Consider the following 15,901-nt stretch of genomic DNA (forward strand, 5'->3'; position numbering starts at 1 on the left):
TTTTTCATAACAAAGTTTATTTGATCATACACCCACAAAATATATTTATTGTGAAACAAGAAGACACCAAAAGACATATACATGTAATACAATATCCAAAACAGTGGACAGGCAGAGACAGCAGATGTAACCAAAAACAAAAGTTGAGCAAAACTCTTTCATTTCCACATCTTAAGCCATGTAGACTGAGAAAACAGCATAATTAAAACTACTAATCCCAGTAAGTAAGAGAAAATACAATTTCCAACTGCAGCCATGATGTCCAAGCTGCTGTGTTTTGTGTTGCCTCTATGTGTTGCTGGTATTGTTGGGTGTAACAAAGCCAAGTCAAGGATTCTTTGGCAGGTTTTTTAAAGAAATACAGTCTACTGCTTAGAAGTTGAGGATACCTTCAGTACATAAATACTCAAGGCAGCGGAGGTTGAACGGAACCACAAAGAGACAATGTATCAGGATTATAATAATAATAATAGTACTTATATGGCGCCTCATCCCAATCACTAAGGGACATGCTCTAAGCGCATAACATACTGAACATCATTATTATTACCCCGGATAACCCAAGCTGCCTTGTTAGGCGCTAGAAGGTTTTAGTCACATGACTTTATCTCACCGGGTACCCATTTTCTGCTGGGTGAACAGAGGCAATTCTTGAACAAACTTACTTGCCTAAGGTGAGACCACATGTTTCACATGTGCTTCTTTGTGGGGCAGGACCAACGCCCTAGAAACTCTCAGGAGTCAAACTGCCAAACATGACTACCCATCCAAGGACTCTCCGAACCCGACGTTGCTCAACTTCAACTGATTTTGTGACCTGAGCACAACGCACAGGACCACTTGCCACCACAGTGGCCAAGCTTCAACTTTGAGACACACAAATGCTTAATGCACCAAAGACCAATACTGATGCCAAAACACTGTGTCATAAATATTTTCTCAAAACAATACAAAAAAGAACAAATGCATCAAATGTTTTGATTAGGTAAATGTAAGAATATGTAATAGTAAGCAGTGATGACACCACATACTTTCCGTGTACTAACTTTGTTAGCAGAACTATTTCCAAGCTAACCCTTTTCACGCAAAGACAGAATAAATGTGTCAGAAAAATGTTTTGAAGCTTTAGACAGTTGTAATATTCATGATGCTGTGAATTTGAGTCATCTGTTTGATGGCATTTCTAACCCTTTTTGTGATATGGCATTCATCAGAAGTGTTTTCATTATGCATATTTTTAAAGTGAGACTACTCTTATGAACTCTAGGCTATAATTTCAAACATAATGACAAAAGATGTCTGTACTTAAGTTACAACCTATGTCTTCCGACGAAAATAGTATACGATCAGAACAGTTCTATTCACCATGTTTTCTCACATGAAGAATATCAGTGATCTTAACATATTGAGTAATTCCTCATATCACCAACCTCTGCCATTTACAAAGAAAAACATTCAACAAGTGGAACCCAGACATTCAACAAATAACCAGTCTGTAGAATTTTGAAGAAAATTTATGGTATCACAGACTTCTAGGACATGTATCTCCAATCTTGGTGTTTTATAACAAACACGTAACAATATGAGCAGAAAACATTCTTTGTGTTGTAGAGGTCACAATCCAGTTGTACTGAAGCAAGAACAATCATTGTGCTGATGATACAAACACTGCAGAAAACAGGATACAATCATCATAGTCTACCCACTAATACGACCACTGTAAAACTGACGCAACTGCTGTGAGAAACCAACAGAGACTAAATGTAGTTCACTGCACAAGACACTAAGGCCAAGATGCCTAAATGACAATACAAACTGAAAAATCAGAGCATGTACAACACCCCTATCGTAAATAATGGAGTCTGGCCTAGACCTCTAGTGATTGATGCTTTGAGCAATGATCCAAGACAAGGGCATTCCAAGTCATCAAATCATCCAATCTCAGAAGCTGATGCATTAGGTTGAATGTCCAACAAGTTGATGGTAGCAATTCAATAACAAGAAATATGATTAACTACACTCACAGTGCAGAAGCTGACTTGTTCCTGTCAATGACAATGATAATGCTAATAAGAGTATTAATATATCCACCACACAAAGGCAATGTGCAAAGTGCTGACAAGTCAATCACTAAGCATCTTCAGATGTAGTTTGGGTTGGTGAACTGAGTTTAATGTATTTCAGTAAATCCACCGACATCCACCTCAGTAAACAACTGACGTCTGAGACAACGCTGATATGTCAACAGTACAAATGTAAAGACAGTCCAGCATAGGCAGTATCAACAAACAAAACTCATAGCAACGAATTGAATATATATGAGACTTGCAGAAATGCATCAAAAGAATAGACTGATTACTAACACAGTCTTTCAAGGGCATTTAGAAGTGATAGACATTAAGACAAGAATTTTCATAGACGACACCTTTATGGTGAATGGTCATGACGTTTTGAAGTATGTTCTTACTTCTTCATCAGGTGAAATGCCATAAGAACGCTTGTCTTTACTAAGAACTGACAGATTTAATTATGCATTAATACACTGCAAATGTCACATAACATAATACGTAATGCATTATCCGAAACAAGTCTTTCCTCCATGTAGTCTTTGTCTACGGAGACACTGAATCTTGAACAACTCCTTCATTAGCGTTTCTGAATGATAATCAAAGCAACAGTAATGTACAGCTGTCAAGTACATCTTTAGTAGTAAGAAAACTACAAACAAGTAAGTTGTTTTAAAAAAATACAGCACAAACAGTATTGACAAAGTTTTAGATGACTGTCGACAAAGATACAAAGTATACAGAGCCAAACAAAAATTCTCACCAGTGTGCTGGTATTTCCCCCATCACTGCTCTGTTGGTTACCAGTGAGATGCGAACATCCTGTGATACCTACTTCAAACAAGCACACTGACTACTGAGTAAGTTTGCATGAATACATTATTGCAACATCAAAAATGGAAAAGGATACACATTCAACATCAGCAGAGCATGGCTTCATTCAGAATTTCTTCACAATTGCACTACTAGTTTGTTTTATCACAGCAAAGACTATCTCAGTTTTGAACACGAATAACAGGGCCAGTATCACGTCAATTCTCATCTGTAAGATCTTTGAGTTGCAGATAGTTTTTCAGAACAACAGGAATTTCCAGTTGATTTGAACAAGTTGTGACATTGTTGCCAAAATACTGGCGCAAAAATCGACGGCATATTTTGACAAGTCTTGAGGGTGTTGTTTTATGATAGTGAAGGAGGCTTCGGAATGCTTCTTCAGGAATCTCTTGCAACGCATCTGTGAGGATCCAGTTTTCTCCAGACATGTCATAGCCTGCTGCAATCAGCAACATGCCAACCTCGGGAAAATTACGATTAGCAGCGACCCACAGGGGCGTCTTGACCTGTTTGTAAATGTAGAGAACATCGTCTGACTGATGGTGTTGATTAATGCCAACACTCTCCACTTCCATATCCACATTCTTGCTAAGCAAAATTTTAATAATGTCTGTACTACCACAATAAGTTGCATTCCATAATGGGGTCACATTGACTCGGTTTCTCACATTAGGATTGGCACCATTTTGGACTAAGATTCTAACAGCATTGACATCTGAGTTGTAGGATGCATAGTGCAGAGGAGTGTCTTGATCCTTGTCTGAATTGTTGACATCACAACCATGGGGTATCAGTATTTCGATAATTTCCGAATGACGGCCATGAGCAGCAAGGGAGAGGGGGGTGTTCAGGTCAGCTGTCTTGGTGTCACATGGAGCTCGTTGTTTCAACAACAGATTGACGGAGTTGACATGACCGTTCCAGGCGGCAATGTGAAGTGCTGTGTAGCCATGTCTGTTGGTGGCAGCAATGTCAGCACCATGTTTCAACAGCAGTTCTAAGATCTGCCAGGAGTCACTGTAAGCTGCAACTACCAGCGCTGGGAAACCATCTTCAGGAATGTGGTTTGGGTCGGCGCCGCCCGTAAGTAGAAGATCCACTAACTCAGCCTCCTCTGGAACATAAAACAGTTCACATTTTGATGAAGGGACAATTCAGGAGTTTAGTATTAAAAATACCAGCTGTTGTTTAGAACAAAACAAGAACACTGTTAATGGAAAAGAGAGTATGACTGAGTTTGTTTTATGTTGCACTCTGTTATATTGTATTGTATATTACATAAAGAATAACTGTGGCATGACCAGAAAATCCAGTGACTGATATCATGAGCAACAACCCATGTCATTTGGGTACAATGAAACGTCAATGAGCCAGTTCTGCTTCTGACCATCATATGCTGCTGGGAAACAGCCTAACATGAAATGAAAGGAAGTACACATTTTCAACCATATGTTAAGAAAAATACTACAAATAACATCAGGATCATTTTATGCAAATCAAATTAGAATAACTGAAAAATAATGATTAGTTCCAATACTTCCTACCTCTATACACAGCAAACTGTAGAGCTGTGTCCCCTCGAGCATCCTTCACATCCACACTGGCTTTCAACTTCAGCAGGAGCTTGGCAATGTCCACAAAACCCAGCCGACACGCATGCATGAGAGCAGTAGTGCCACGGACATCCATGGCATCTGGCCGTGCTCCCGCCTTCATCAGAGCTTCCACATACTCAACATTCTCCATCCTTGTAGCAACAATGAGGGCACTCTCACCACGGAAGTTGGTAGTATTGACATCAATGGCATCAGACTGCACCAGCATGTCAAAGATCTCCTTCTTCTTGTCCAGCATGGCTTCAATGAGAGGAGAGTGCTGCTCCATCTTAGACCGGATGTTGATGTTGACACCCTGAGCCAGCAAGTACTGGGCGATGTGAATGTGGTTCTTCATGACGGCCAGGAAGAGAGGAGTGTAGTGGAGCACTGGGGTTACATAGTTAAAGGTGCACTCTTGTTCCTGCAGGAACATCAGCATCTTCAGGTTGCCCATCACACTGGCTACATGGGCCAGTGTCTTGCCACACCTCCTCGGCATGGGATGCTCGCTGTTCTGCAGACAGGAACATTTTCCAGTCTTGATCCACTCCAATGGACGGGACAGGCGGTCTGTGCTGGTGTCCTCAATCCTGAGTGGGTGGCTCTCAAACGTCCGCACACAGTTACACCCAGGCCTGCAATCTGATTACAGATACAACAGAGTCAATCATAACAGATACAGAAAGGCCATTTCATAAACAATCCAATATAATCAAGTTATAACAGACATTACAGTCAATTTTAAAGGTCAAATGCAACCAAAAAATCAAACATAATTAAAACACAAATGTAATTTTCTGAATACAATTGATATTTTATACTTATCCTGACTCATACTTAATTGCTTACTCTCCTCTTCCTGGTGAAGGTAGTGGAACACCTGAAATCCCTTCAAGTTCCCTTCTAAAAGAAGCGGACGTAAAATCACACTCACCCAAGTATTACCTCCCTTTTCCCGCACACATGGTCAGCTGACCGCCATGCTACTTCACTCTCTCCTTATAAATCGCCCGACACGAGAATGCGAGAATTCAGTGTCTGTGAGGGGCAGCTGGGAGGGCTTTAGCCATGAGTCAGGATAAGAATAAAATATCAATTTTATTCAGAAAATTACATGTTTTTCCTTATCCAGACTCAGGCTTAATTGCCTACAGAATCCGACGGAAATGGCGGTGGGTCAGACCACACTGGATTCTGCTGTCAGTTGTAAATTACGTCCAATAATTCCCCTCTCTAATGGGAACTTGTAACGGTGATAATTCAGCCTTATTCTTCTCATATTCGTTGTAGATTTGGGGGGAGGGGGGGGCGGGAAATCACATCTCAGTCAAACTTGTCTTCCATAGATGACATCAAAAAGAAACTAGCGTCCTGCTAGTTTCTCATGCAACTAAATGTCAAGATACAGCAATCAAGACTAGTTGCGACCCCTCATCTCGTACAAGTATATTCATTACAAGTACACAGTCATAATCACTCGTGCTAGCCTGCTTAAGCTGTGTGCATGGACTTTCCACCATATACTCCGCAGAGCGTCTGGCTTCCACAAGTCACGTGATAAAACGGGTAAGTGAACTCAGCGCCTTCGGGAAACTGTTAGTTGCTGAGGCCCAAACTGATTCATACCAGAGACGTCCTTCGTGGTTATGTCTTGTAGGTAGTGGCTGGCAAACACTGTGTTTGACTTCCAAAAGCAGGTCTCCATTATAGTTGATAGCGAGCAGTTCCCATGTGGGTTGGAGGCTCGTGGAGGTTCCAATCCTGCTGCTTTAAAAGTCTCTCAATATAACAGCTCTGATCCACAATGAGATAGTGTTGCGGGATACTTCCGTAAGTGTCTCAGTAGATATAGGGATAAACAGGCGCTTGAAACTTTGCCTTCTAGACTTGGTACTTGCGATGTATACCTTCAATGCTCTGACTGGACATAATGACAAATCTTGAGTATCATGGGGTCTAGGGATTGAAGATAGTGCCAGTATGTGGAATTGTCTATCTGGTTGACCTGGCAGTTGATTTTTCGCAATAATATCCCTTCGTAGACCCAGATGAGCTGTCTGCTGATGACTTGCATCAAAGCTTGTGTGGTTGAAGTCTAGAGCATGAATTTCTGACATTCATGCAGCTGTAGCCAAGGCAAGTAAAACAGCTTCTTCTGAGTTAATAGTTCAAATGAGGTCAGATCAAGCGGCTCATACACATCACTTGTGAGATGTTGGAGTATGATGTTTAGATCCCATGCTGAGCTCTAAATCTACATGAAGGAGCATAGCAAGGCAAGAAACTCGGGTACTTTAGTCAGCATGGTCTCATGGCCGTGAAGCCTTTCTTCTTGGTGTATGTCTAAAACCGCTTCCACTTGTCATCATAAAGGGTGCGAGTGGATTTCAGTAAGGCTAGGTAACTGCTTTCTCTGCTCTCATCGAGTATCCTCTGTGTTTTAAACAGATTTGGATACATTCCACTCGTGAAGTCGGAACGCAGATGGGTTGCAGTCTGGTAGTTGTATGAGTGTTGGAAACCAATGTCTCGTTACCCAGTAGGTTTTATTTTCTCGATGACTTTTGACAGCAGCACTGGAAGGGGAAATGCGAATGCGTTTTAGTGATGCTAAGAGTGACTGTTGCCCATGCTAACAGAACAGGTACTGGTGATACAAAGGTTGTAGTCTGTTTGTGGAGCCTTGTTCCAAATAGGTCTATTTGCGGCGATCCAAAATTCTGGCTGATTAACTAAAATGCCTCTTGAAGCGCCATCCACTCTGTTGGTAATGGTCAAAAAGGACGAGAAAAGGTGTATGCCATGATGTTGCAGACTCCTGGTATGTGACATGCTATTATTCGGAGATTCAGACTGTCGACCATGTCGAAAAGTTGAAACAACAGGTGTAGCAGAGATAGAGATCTCCCTGAGGTTTGCTTGTTTAAGTAGAAAGCCACTGTTGAGTTGTCTGTGTGGATCATCAGTAGCTTGTCTCTCAGTGTTGTTGACCAGTGATGGATAGCATGAATCACCACTTTCATTTCCAACTGGTTGATGGGAAGCATTTGATCTTCCAGATTCCTGCTGCAACTCGTTGTTTAGATGGACACCCCATCCCTGCATCCCCGTCTACATAGAAATGGTTGTTGGATGCCGACTGCAACAGATAAGTTCCTGCGCAGACATTTCCCATAGCGGGTGTGGTTTCAAGTTGTCCAGCATCGTAAACCGGTCAAGACATGAAACCGTGACTCTGGAATCGCTATCATAGACATAGTTGTAGGCGTCTTCTTCTGGTCATATCCTGAGAAAACGTGAGCAGACCGAGTAGACATTGACATTGTCGTAATGGTAGTGGAGAGAAAGTAGAACTTGTTCTAACATCAACTTGAACTTTGACCCACCGATTCCTTGGGACAGCAGTGTATTTCCATGTAGTGATGAATCAAATCCCGAGGAATTTAGTAGCCTGATAGTGAAGTCCAACTGTAGACTGAGTTAACTTCTCTCATGAAGAACTTGTATGCCGTGAAGATACGTCATTCTTCATTTCCAGATCGTCAATACTATTCATTAGGAGCGTGTTGACATTTGCAAGAAGTCTATTTATAGCTGACTGCCTGTCTGATCAGGAGCTGTCATTCATTGCTGCAATCCTTGTGATAGGCCATGTTGAGTCTGCTGTTAGAAGACCTCTATGCTGCCTGACGAATTAAATGATGCTGCAAACGGTTAATCTAGTGTGTAATCGACATCTTTCCAGCGCTGAAAGTCACCGACAACTTCCTGATACTCGAACAATAACACCGCATTCTGCACAGGGTGCTGTCTCTCAAAGACCAATCAGATTGTAGATGTGACATCATCAGCTTTCTTTGCAGGGCGTTGTCTCCCTGGGACCAATCAGATTGTAGATGTGACGTCACCGGTGTAGCAGATAACTGATCATCGTGAAATATTGTTCAAACGGTGATACCCTTGCCACCGGTTAGGCTTGTCTGTAACCATACTGTTTGGCGAGCATGTGTCTAGATGAGTAAAGCGCGCAAAAAAAACTTCCGCCGCTTGAAGTTGATGTAGACAAATTGTCTTCCAGGTAGATGTGTCGAAATTTTTCCACAAAGGATAATACCGTCATCTCTTGTGATCAGAGGTGTAGTATGCAGTGGAATGTTGCTGTCATCTCAAAGAATCTTATTCATCGCTGAGAATTACCCGCTTCTTCCAGACGAGTTGAAGGCAGTCATCTCGAAGAATCTTCGTGACGTATTCATCGTTGAGAATTACCCGCTTCTTCCAGACGAGTTGAAGGCATTCACCAACTGGAGACGGTTGTATGGGAACAGCTGAGGGTGGAAAACTCCAGTCGTTCCGACCCTGATCTTCAGTGCTTATTTCCTCCACTGCCCCTAGACGATCTTCCTGACGTCTGAGAACGTTTACTTCCTCCATAGGGACGACGAAATGAAGAAGACGATTTCTCCCCTCTATCATTGAATTTCTTGTCCCTCGCTCTTTGAACCCTGGAAAACTTGGACTCGCTAGTGTAACTTTGATTTGTCTGTTTAAGGACAGAAGTCAAAGTGTCGTTGGATTTTATCATGATAACTTCCCTTGAATCTTGAGTAACCGATCTTGCTACCGCTTCAGTCCTTCTGTCGAATACCGTAGGTGCAGACCATGGGGCTTGACACAAGGGCTTTGTGAAGTTCTCACTCCATGAGGTGGTGGACAGGAGCCCCTGCCTACGAAGTAGATTAATTCCCGCAGTGGTAGAAGCTAAATGCTCAGACATAAATTGCTGATGCTTCCTCTGTGTAATGAATGCCGACAGGATCATCCTCTCTTCCTTGGTTACTGGGTTGCTAAACTTGCCGATGAGAGTCTCATTGATGGCTCTAGATCGAGCTAATCCCAAAAAAGGTTCGCCTCATAGTAGTGTCCAGTTGCGCCAATCTTTTATCTTCCACCTTGTAAAATCTACTACGAGCTCGGTTGATGACTTTATAGCCTTCGTCGACCTCTGGTGCTCTGATGAATGGCTCCATATTATGAAGAGGGGAACGACGTGCGTGAAAAGGCAGCACATGTTGCTGTTGAAACTTGGTTGCTGTCTTGAACTCTGTAGACAAAGTCTCAGGTATCGTAGATACAGGAGGTATAGGCAGAAATGTTAACATATCAATGTAACATAACGTCTCGGCATCAATCTAGTTGCCGAAGTCCGATGCATGGTGTCGTCACCCCATATCATTAACGGAGACTCGTCAAAATATTGACATTCTTCTAAAGGAACTATCTCCTCCCCAAATCACTTCTTTATCTGCGAGGGATGATTCTGCGATGATCTAGCAGATGACAACTTTGACTTCTTAATTTTCTTGGTCTGAGTCTTGGATGGGGACTCTCCCGACCCTGGACACGACCTCGGAGATACAGCTGGATTCTCGCAGGAATGAATCTCAGCATCAACAATTAAGCGGTTACCCAACTTTATCTCCCTAGACTTAGACATGGAGTGGTGACGATACAGTCAGGGCCGATCTAGGTGGCGACAAAAGTTGTCTATGACGGTTGACATTCTGCTTGTTGTGTAGCGTCAATGGGTGGCTAGTCATAGATATGTCGTTCCTGTAGAGGGACGATCTTCACCGAAGGATATCTTTGTCAATGTATGTTGATTCTGTGACGACTTTGATGAAGAGGAATTCGTCTTCGATGATGATGATCTAGACTTCTTAGGCTGCGACGACTCTGTCTCTGTTGAAGTTCTCTTCTGTGGTCTAGGGGACGACTTGCTGGACCCCAGACACAGAACTGGAGACACGCCTGACATGTCAGTGGAATGAAACTTAGCAGAAACTGACCCAAAGTCAAATCACCCAATTTAGACGTGGCTAATGCAAGCTGATGTTGTCTCTCTCTCTCTCCCTCTCTCTCTCAACTGAGACTAAGTCTCATTCGATGAAATACATGCTAAATAAAGACACAATAATCACAAATTTAACAAATTATGATGCATATACATTATCCAAATATTGCATACAACATAAATTTAGTTATAGGCCCGAAAAAATAGAAAGACTTATCGCCGTATCCAGGATTCCAGGTACCCCCAGCCTCCCTCGTCAGGCGATGAGGAGAAAGTGACAAGCATGGTTGGTCAGCTGATCAGTTTGGCAGGAAAAGGGAAGCAACTGGTGGGTGAGTGTATTTCATATCCGCTTCTTTTAGACAGGAACTTCAAGGGATTTCAGGTATGCCACTACTTTCGCCAGAGAGAAGGAGATAACCAATCAAGCATGAGTCAGGAAAAGGAAAAATATAGTCATTTCTGTTTAACAGGTACATCAGAATATATCAGATATAAGCTACTAACTCTCCATTCCCGAACAAGTGGGAGTGAGAGGTTTTGTTTCATTTCGCTCTTGGCAGTATTCCAGCTATGTCACGGTGGCCGGTATCAAACAAGTGGTAGTTGCTGGAGCATATTACTAACCTGGAATCTGTATGGAAATCCTTACTAAAACAACTGACCTATGAAAAGGACCTGATCCAGCAAACACTTGTTTTCTGCCAGAAATGTGTAATCCTCGGGGTCGCCTCTCACGACACTTTCATAAATGTCTGCTTGCAGTCTGCGAGTCTCTGCAACAACAACCAGACCAACTACTATAGCAATGACTTCTCTCGACATTGACACTCCACTTTACATCATGTACTTTTCTCTCCCTCTTATAAATTGTTTTCAGATATCTGAAAGAGTCCTTCATTTTCATATATTTTATTGCAAACAGCTTTTAGAACAAATATTTGAAATATGCTTGCACATATTATTGAATATTGTTTATTAAGTTCACAGATACATCTATCAGATGTATGATGATGATGACTGCTAGTATTAAGAATAAATATCAATAATAAAACCTGCAATTAACATGGTTAATGGTCCATCAGTTACATATACATAAGGAGAATTCATTAAAAACTAAGAAGCCTTGGCAATTGTCTTCCAGGAGAAGGGATAGGTCCCTCCATACTGTGATACAAACTCACTCAAAATAACTAGCACGTGTTGAATCGTTGGTACAGACGAGGTTTGGACATTCTGTTGAGAGAATAGCACGGTAAGAAACGGGGGTAGACTGCTTGGTCTCCGTTCCACGAACCAATCTTAGCGTTAACACAATTGTAACTTGAGCAATTTCACATGGACTTATGACAATGATGGCCGTCGAATGCGGCACTGCAGAAAGGATCCCGATTCAAGACATTGTGATAAGGTGATCTATTCTCATTAGCCAAAGCATTAAACTTGTACCGTTATATAGAAATTCAGTCCACAACTTTAGCAGTTCAAACTACATTATATTATTTCTATTAATTAACATTACAGATCTGATTACACAATGCCATTTAGAAAGTGGTCAAATGCAACATATGTCATATTTGGGATTTCACTTTCTAAGCAGAGTACAAATTCTAGTACTTTTTCAGTTGAGTCCCATTCGGGATTCGAACCAGTACCAGGCACCTAATCGCCAGCACACAAAGTCAAGTGGCTGACTCTGAGGGTGCTGGTTTGAATCCCGGATGGGACTCAACCGAAAAAGTACTAGAATTTGTACTTTACTAAGAAAGTGAAATCCCAAATATGACATACGTAACATTACAGATCATTCCCAACTATCAGATTGGTCACATGACAGCTGTCACCTGTTGAGGGTGTCTTGAAATTAGCTTACAAAATAATATTAAACTTTATGCCATCAATCTGGAAAACAGTTATCTTAAGTTGACAGCTAATACAATTTTTTTTCTAGTTCCTGGATTATTGCAAAAACAAAACTGATGTAGGTATCTTACAACCCTTCAAGGTCATGAAAGCTCTAAATTTACAGTCTCCACAAAGAATATGTATACAATTTAACAGAGCAGTTAGGCTTTGAAACTTCATAAGGTTTTATAAGAAAACGAACATTGGAATATACAGATGTGACAGGCCATACTCAAAACATTTAACTGAAGTATGTTACTAATGTCAGAGCAGTTCATATAGTTTAACATTAAAGGTCACATGCAACCAAAAAAGCAAACATAATTAAAACACAATCATCACTTATTCATGACATATAATATACATTGATGCTTGTAAAAAACAAACAAACAAAATGATAAGCATACAATTGCGATTCAAAAGTGCAATATTTTGTGCTTGGGCTTACTTCCCTCGAAGCACTCGGGGGACCGAACCCAGTCACAGCAGGTGGGTGTGTACTGTAACGACGGCTTCGATTGGCTGGTTCATTTGCTGATATGTTGAGGGCTCATTGTGTGTACAGAAAGATGATCTGTTTTATGCATTTTAGAAGTATGGAGAGTCACAAGAAAATAAGATTCTTTATGGATAACAACTTCTTTCATTGCACTTGATGCATTGTTTCAATATGGATTCATATACCGTTGTCAAACAAAATCATATACACTACAAGAAGTTGTTATCCATAAAGAATGTATATAGTGATGTTGGGTTTTGTAAATACATGTTCTCTGAATTTGCGCTCGATCCAATCAAAAATCATCTCAGTAGATATGGTGAACTGCTGCATGGATGGATAAAGTCATTCGTCCAAGTACAAAGCAGGATTTGAAACTGACAAGAGTTTGCACCAGTTTCCGTCAGAACCAGTCATCCAAGAAGAATGGATGTAGTTTGCCAAACCCAAAGACATAAAAACATGTCATGTGTATCACACGTGCCTAATTACATAAATGTGGCAGAGATAGCACTCAGGTGCACAAGTCATAAATCAATTAATTTGTTTATGGCGTATAGCCTGATAGGTGTTAAGTTCAACTTGCACATGGTCAGTGACTGAATCTGTGTATTGCATTATGTCTTTAGCAGACAGACAGATAGCCATATAGGTGTCAATAAACCAGACATTGAGCTTTCTCTGTGACAGAGGCTGCTTACTACAATCAACAAGTTTTTTTTATGTAACGAGTAGATTATTTACTTGTCTGTGTACACAACCAAGATTAGACTACTGCTCACGACCTCAGACTCCGGGCATGCATACTGTTTCAAGCTCCACAAACCTTCACTGTGCATGCGTAATAGGCACAGCACAGGACAGCTGTTGAAACCATTTTTTCCCCAAAGCGATGGGGGAAATTTAGTGAATTGTTTGAACTCTGATTTTGCAGGCTTTTTTTTCATCATGTTTTTTCAACTATATAGGTTGATTTGGCATTTTTGAAGATTTGTTTCAGTAAGTGCATACGGAAAGGTATCAGAATCTGCAAAGTTTTGTTTTATGTTGCATGTGACCTTTAAGTTTATCTCCGAATTAACGATTCCAATATGAAATAAATTTTTAACTGTTACCATGGTTACAGTAACATAAAATATAACTCTACAAAGTATCTGGCACCACTTATCAACACTTATAAATATTTGAATATAAATCTGCAAATAAATCTCATGCTAAATAGCCAAACGATGGGAGACAGAACTCTGTCAGATTCAGTTCACCTCACTGCTATACGCTATCCTCCAATATGACAGAAGCTGGGTTGTTTCAAATTATCATCCAAATCATCTAATCAAACTAACTACTAAAGGGAAAACAACACATTTGAACTACAATTAAAGGGTTTTACCTTCTGATACAACAAGTGTATCTATTTTTCTGTCATCTTCCACGAAGTTCTGAAATGAACATATAGTAAACATAGAAGTAAAATGGAGACATACATGACTAGCACACAGGCACATATATAATCAGCTGAAAATTAGGCAAACTCAAAATCTTCACAAATGCATGATGAATTGGTACTGATTTGATTTTGCACTTTCAACCATGTTAACACTTTTACAGTCATATCATGTGAGTCAGTTTGAGGAAAAAGTAATCTACCTCAAGTCTTGACTGGAGGTATCTGGCAGACATGCCAAAACGTTGCAGCATAACTGCCAAACCTGCGTCGTCATCCGAATCCGAGTCAAGGAAGTCAGGATCCATTATATTAGGACTGCATTGGAACACGTTATGATGGACTGGGTTGATAACCTGAACAACACAAGCATAATGCAAACATCTGCAATGTTCATTGGGCACATGTTAAAATATTTTCTTCATTATAGAACAAAATTAACAGGAATTACCACTTTCTTTGTGTTGAATTTTTATTCTGAGGTAACACCATCCATTTTCAAAAAAGAGACAACTGATATTGAATTCCACTGACACCATGAACTGACTATCATGTCTGTCAGTCATGGAAACTAACAAAGAAATTCTTCCATCCCTAAACAGAAATATACAGCAATGTCCCTACATGATAGAAATTTTACGAGCCTTTATTGTGCCTTGAACATTTAAAACAATTGATCTGGGCTAGTTTCCTTCCTGATCTTGTTCCTTCCTCTCTTGTTCAACAGTCACATCCACAGTTGTGAACAGAGTAAAATGTCCAAGAAGTGAATGATCTGGATTTCTGTGACACGCTTTGCCTCCTCTAAATAATTAATATTTCCAGTACCTGACCATTTTCAAAAGTAATAACTGAGTGAGTTACAAGTGATGCTGCATCAAATATATTTACAACTTATTGTGACGATACTGTTAATACAGGTAACACTGGATATATCCATCTACACTTTGGGCACAGAAATGCAATTCAGTGGATCAGAGAATGTGTGAAGATATCTCCAAGTTATACAATCAATATTCAGTTATAACAAGGAATGATCAGTGTGTTTATATATCTAAAACATAATGATGACAATGTACACTCACACATCCGCCGCCTACCTGCCCTGGCATATATGTGTGATAACAAGCCTGTGCTAATAATAGTACCACACTCAAGTCCACAAATAGCCTATTGATCATGTAGATTTAGTGACCTCATTAATCATCAATACCACTAGATTAATTAGTTGATAACACAGAACATTAAGGAACTGAATGGACTAGAAAACATACAAATATGAGGATTAGTAATAGCTTAGTCTATTTGAATTTTACTGTAATAGCTTTATCCAATACTACCAATGATGATCAAAGACACAAAATGCTATTTTTGAAGGAACTGGTACAGTCCTTTAAATAATTTATATTCTCAATACATGTTATTGATTCAGGGAGGATACACCAGCTAATAAGAACATGTTCCGAAGTACTGCGGTCAGCTGTTGGTCATTCATTTGTTTACCTAAGATGTATGGTTGTTTCAATTCTTATGATAAAATTCCAATCAGTATGAGTATGTAGCTACAGTATTTCAGTTATCCCATGACATACATGATGTTGATGTGGTAGGCGTTAGAACTTATTAACTTGTGAAATCCATAGAGCAAGTATACAAACAAAAGTCATAAACAGGCTAATCTCGGATTAAAACCAGAAATCA

The 15,901-nt window shown here is 40.3% G+C and overlaps 1 protein-coding gene across 3 annotated transcripts in view; it reads right to left on the minus strand.

Moving 5' to 3' along the window:
* Window positions 1–15,901, minus strand: part of LOC137293912 (ankyrin-1-like) — a 23,535-nt gene continuing 7,634 nt past the window's right edge. For all 3 annotated transcript variants that reach the window (XM_067824726.1, XM_067824725.1, XM_067824724.1), the window contains exons 2-6: window positions 14,404–14,556; window positions 14,147–14,195; window positions 11,018–11,128; window positions 4,445–5,140; window positions 1–4,014 (exon numbers count right to left, since the gene is read on the minus strand). In XM_067824726.1, the coding sequence (XP_067680827.1) occupies window positions 3,098–4,014; window positions 4,445–5,140; window positions 11,018–11,128; window positions 14,147–14,195; window positions 14,404–14,508 (1,878 nt within the window). In that variant the 5' untranslated portion in view covers window positions 14,509–14,556 and the 3' untranslated portion in view covers window positions 1–3,097. The remainder of the gene's footprint in view (window positions 4,015–4,444; window positions 5,141–11,017; window positions 11,129–14,146; window positions 14,196–14,403; window positions 14,557–15,901) is intronic.

Source organism: Haliotis asinina, chromosome 8 (genome assembly GCF_037392515.1).
Source record: "Haliotis asinina isolate JCU_RB_2024 chromosome 8, JCU_Hal_asi_v2, whole genome shotgun sequence".
NCBI lineage: Eukaryota > Metazoa > Mollusca > Gastropoda > Lepetellida > Haliotidae > Haliotis > Haliotis asinina.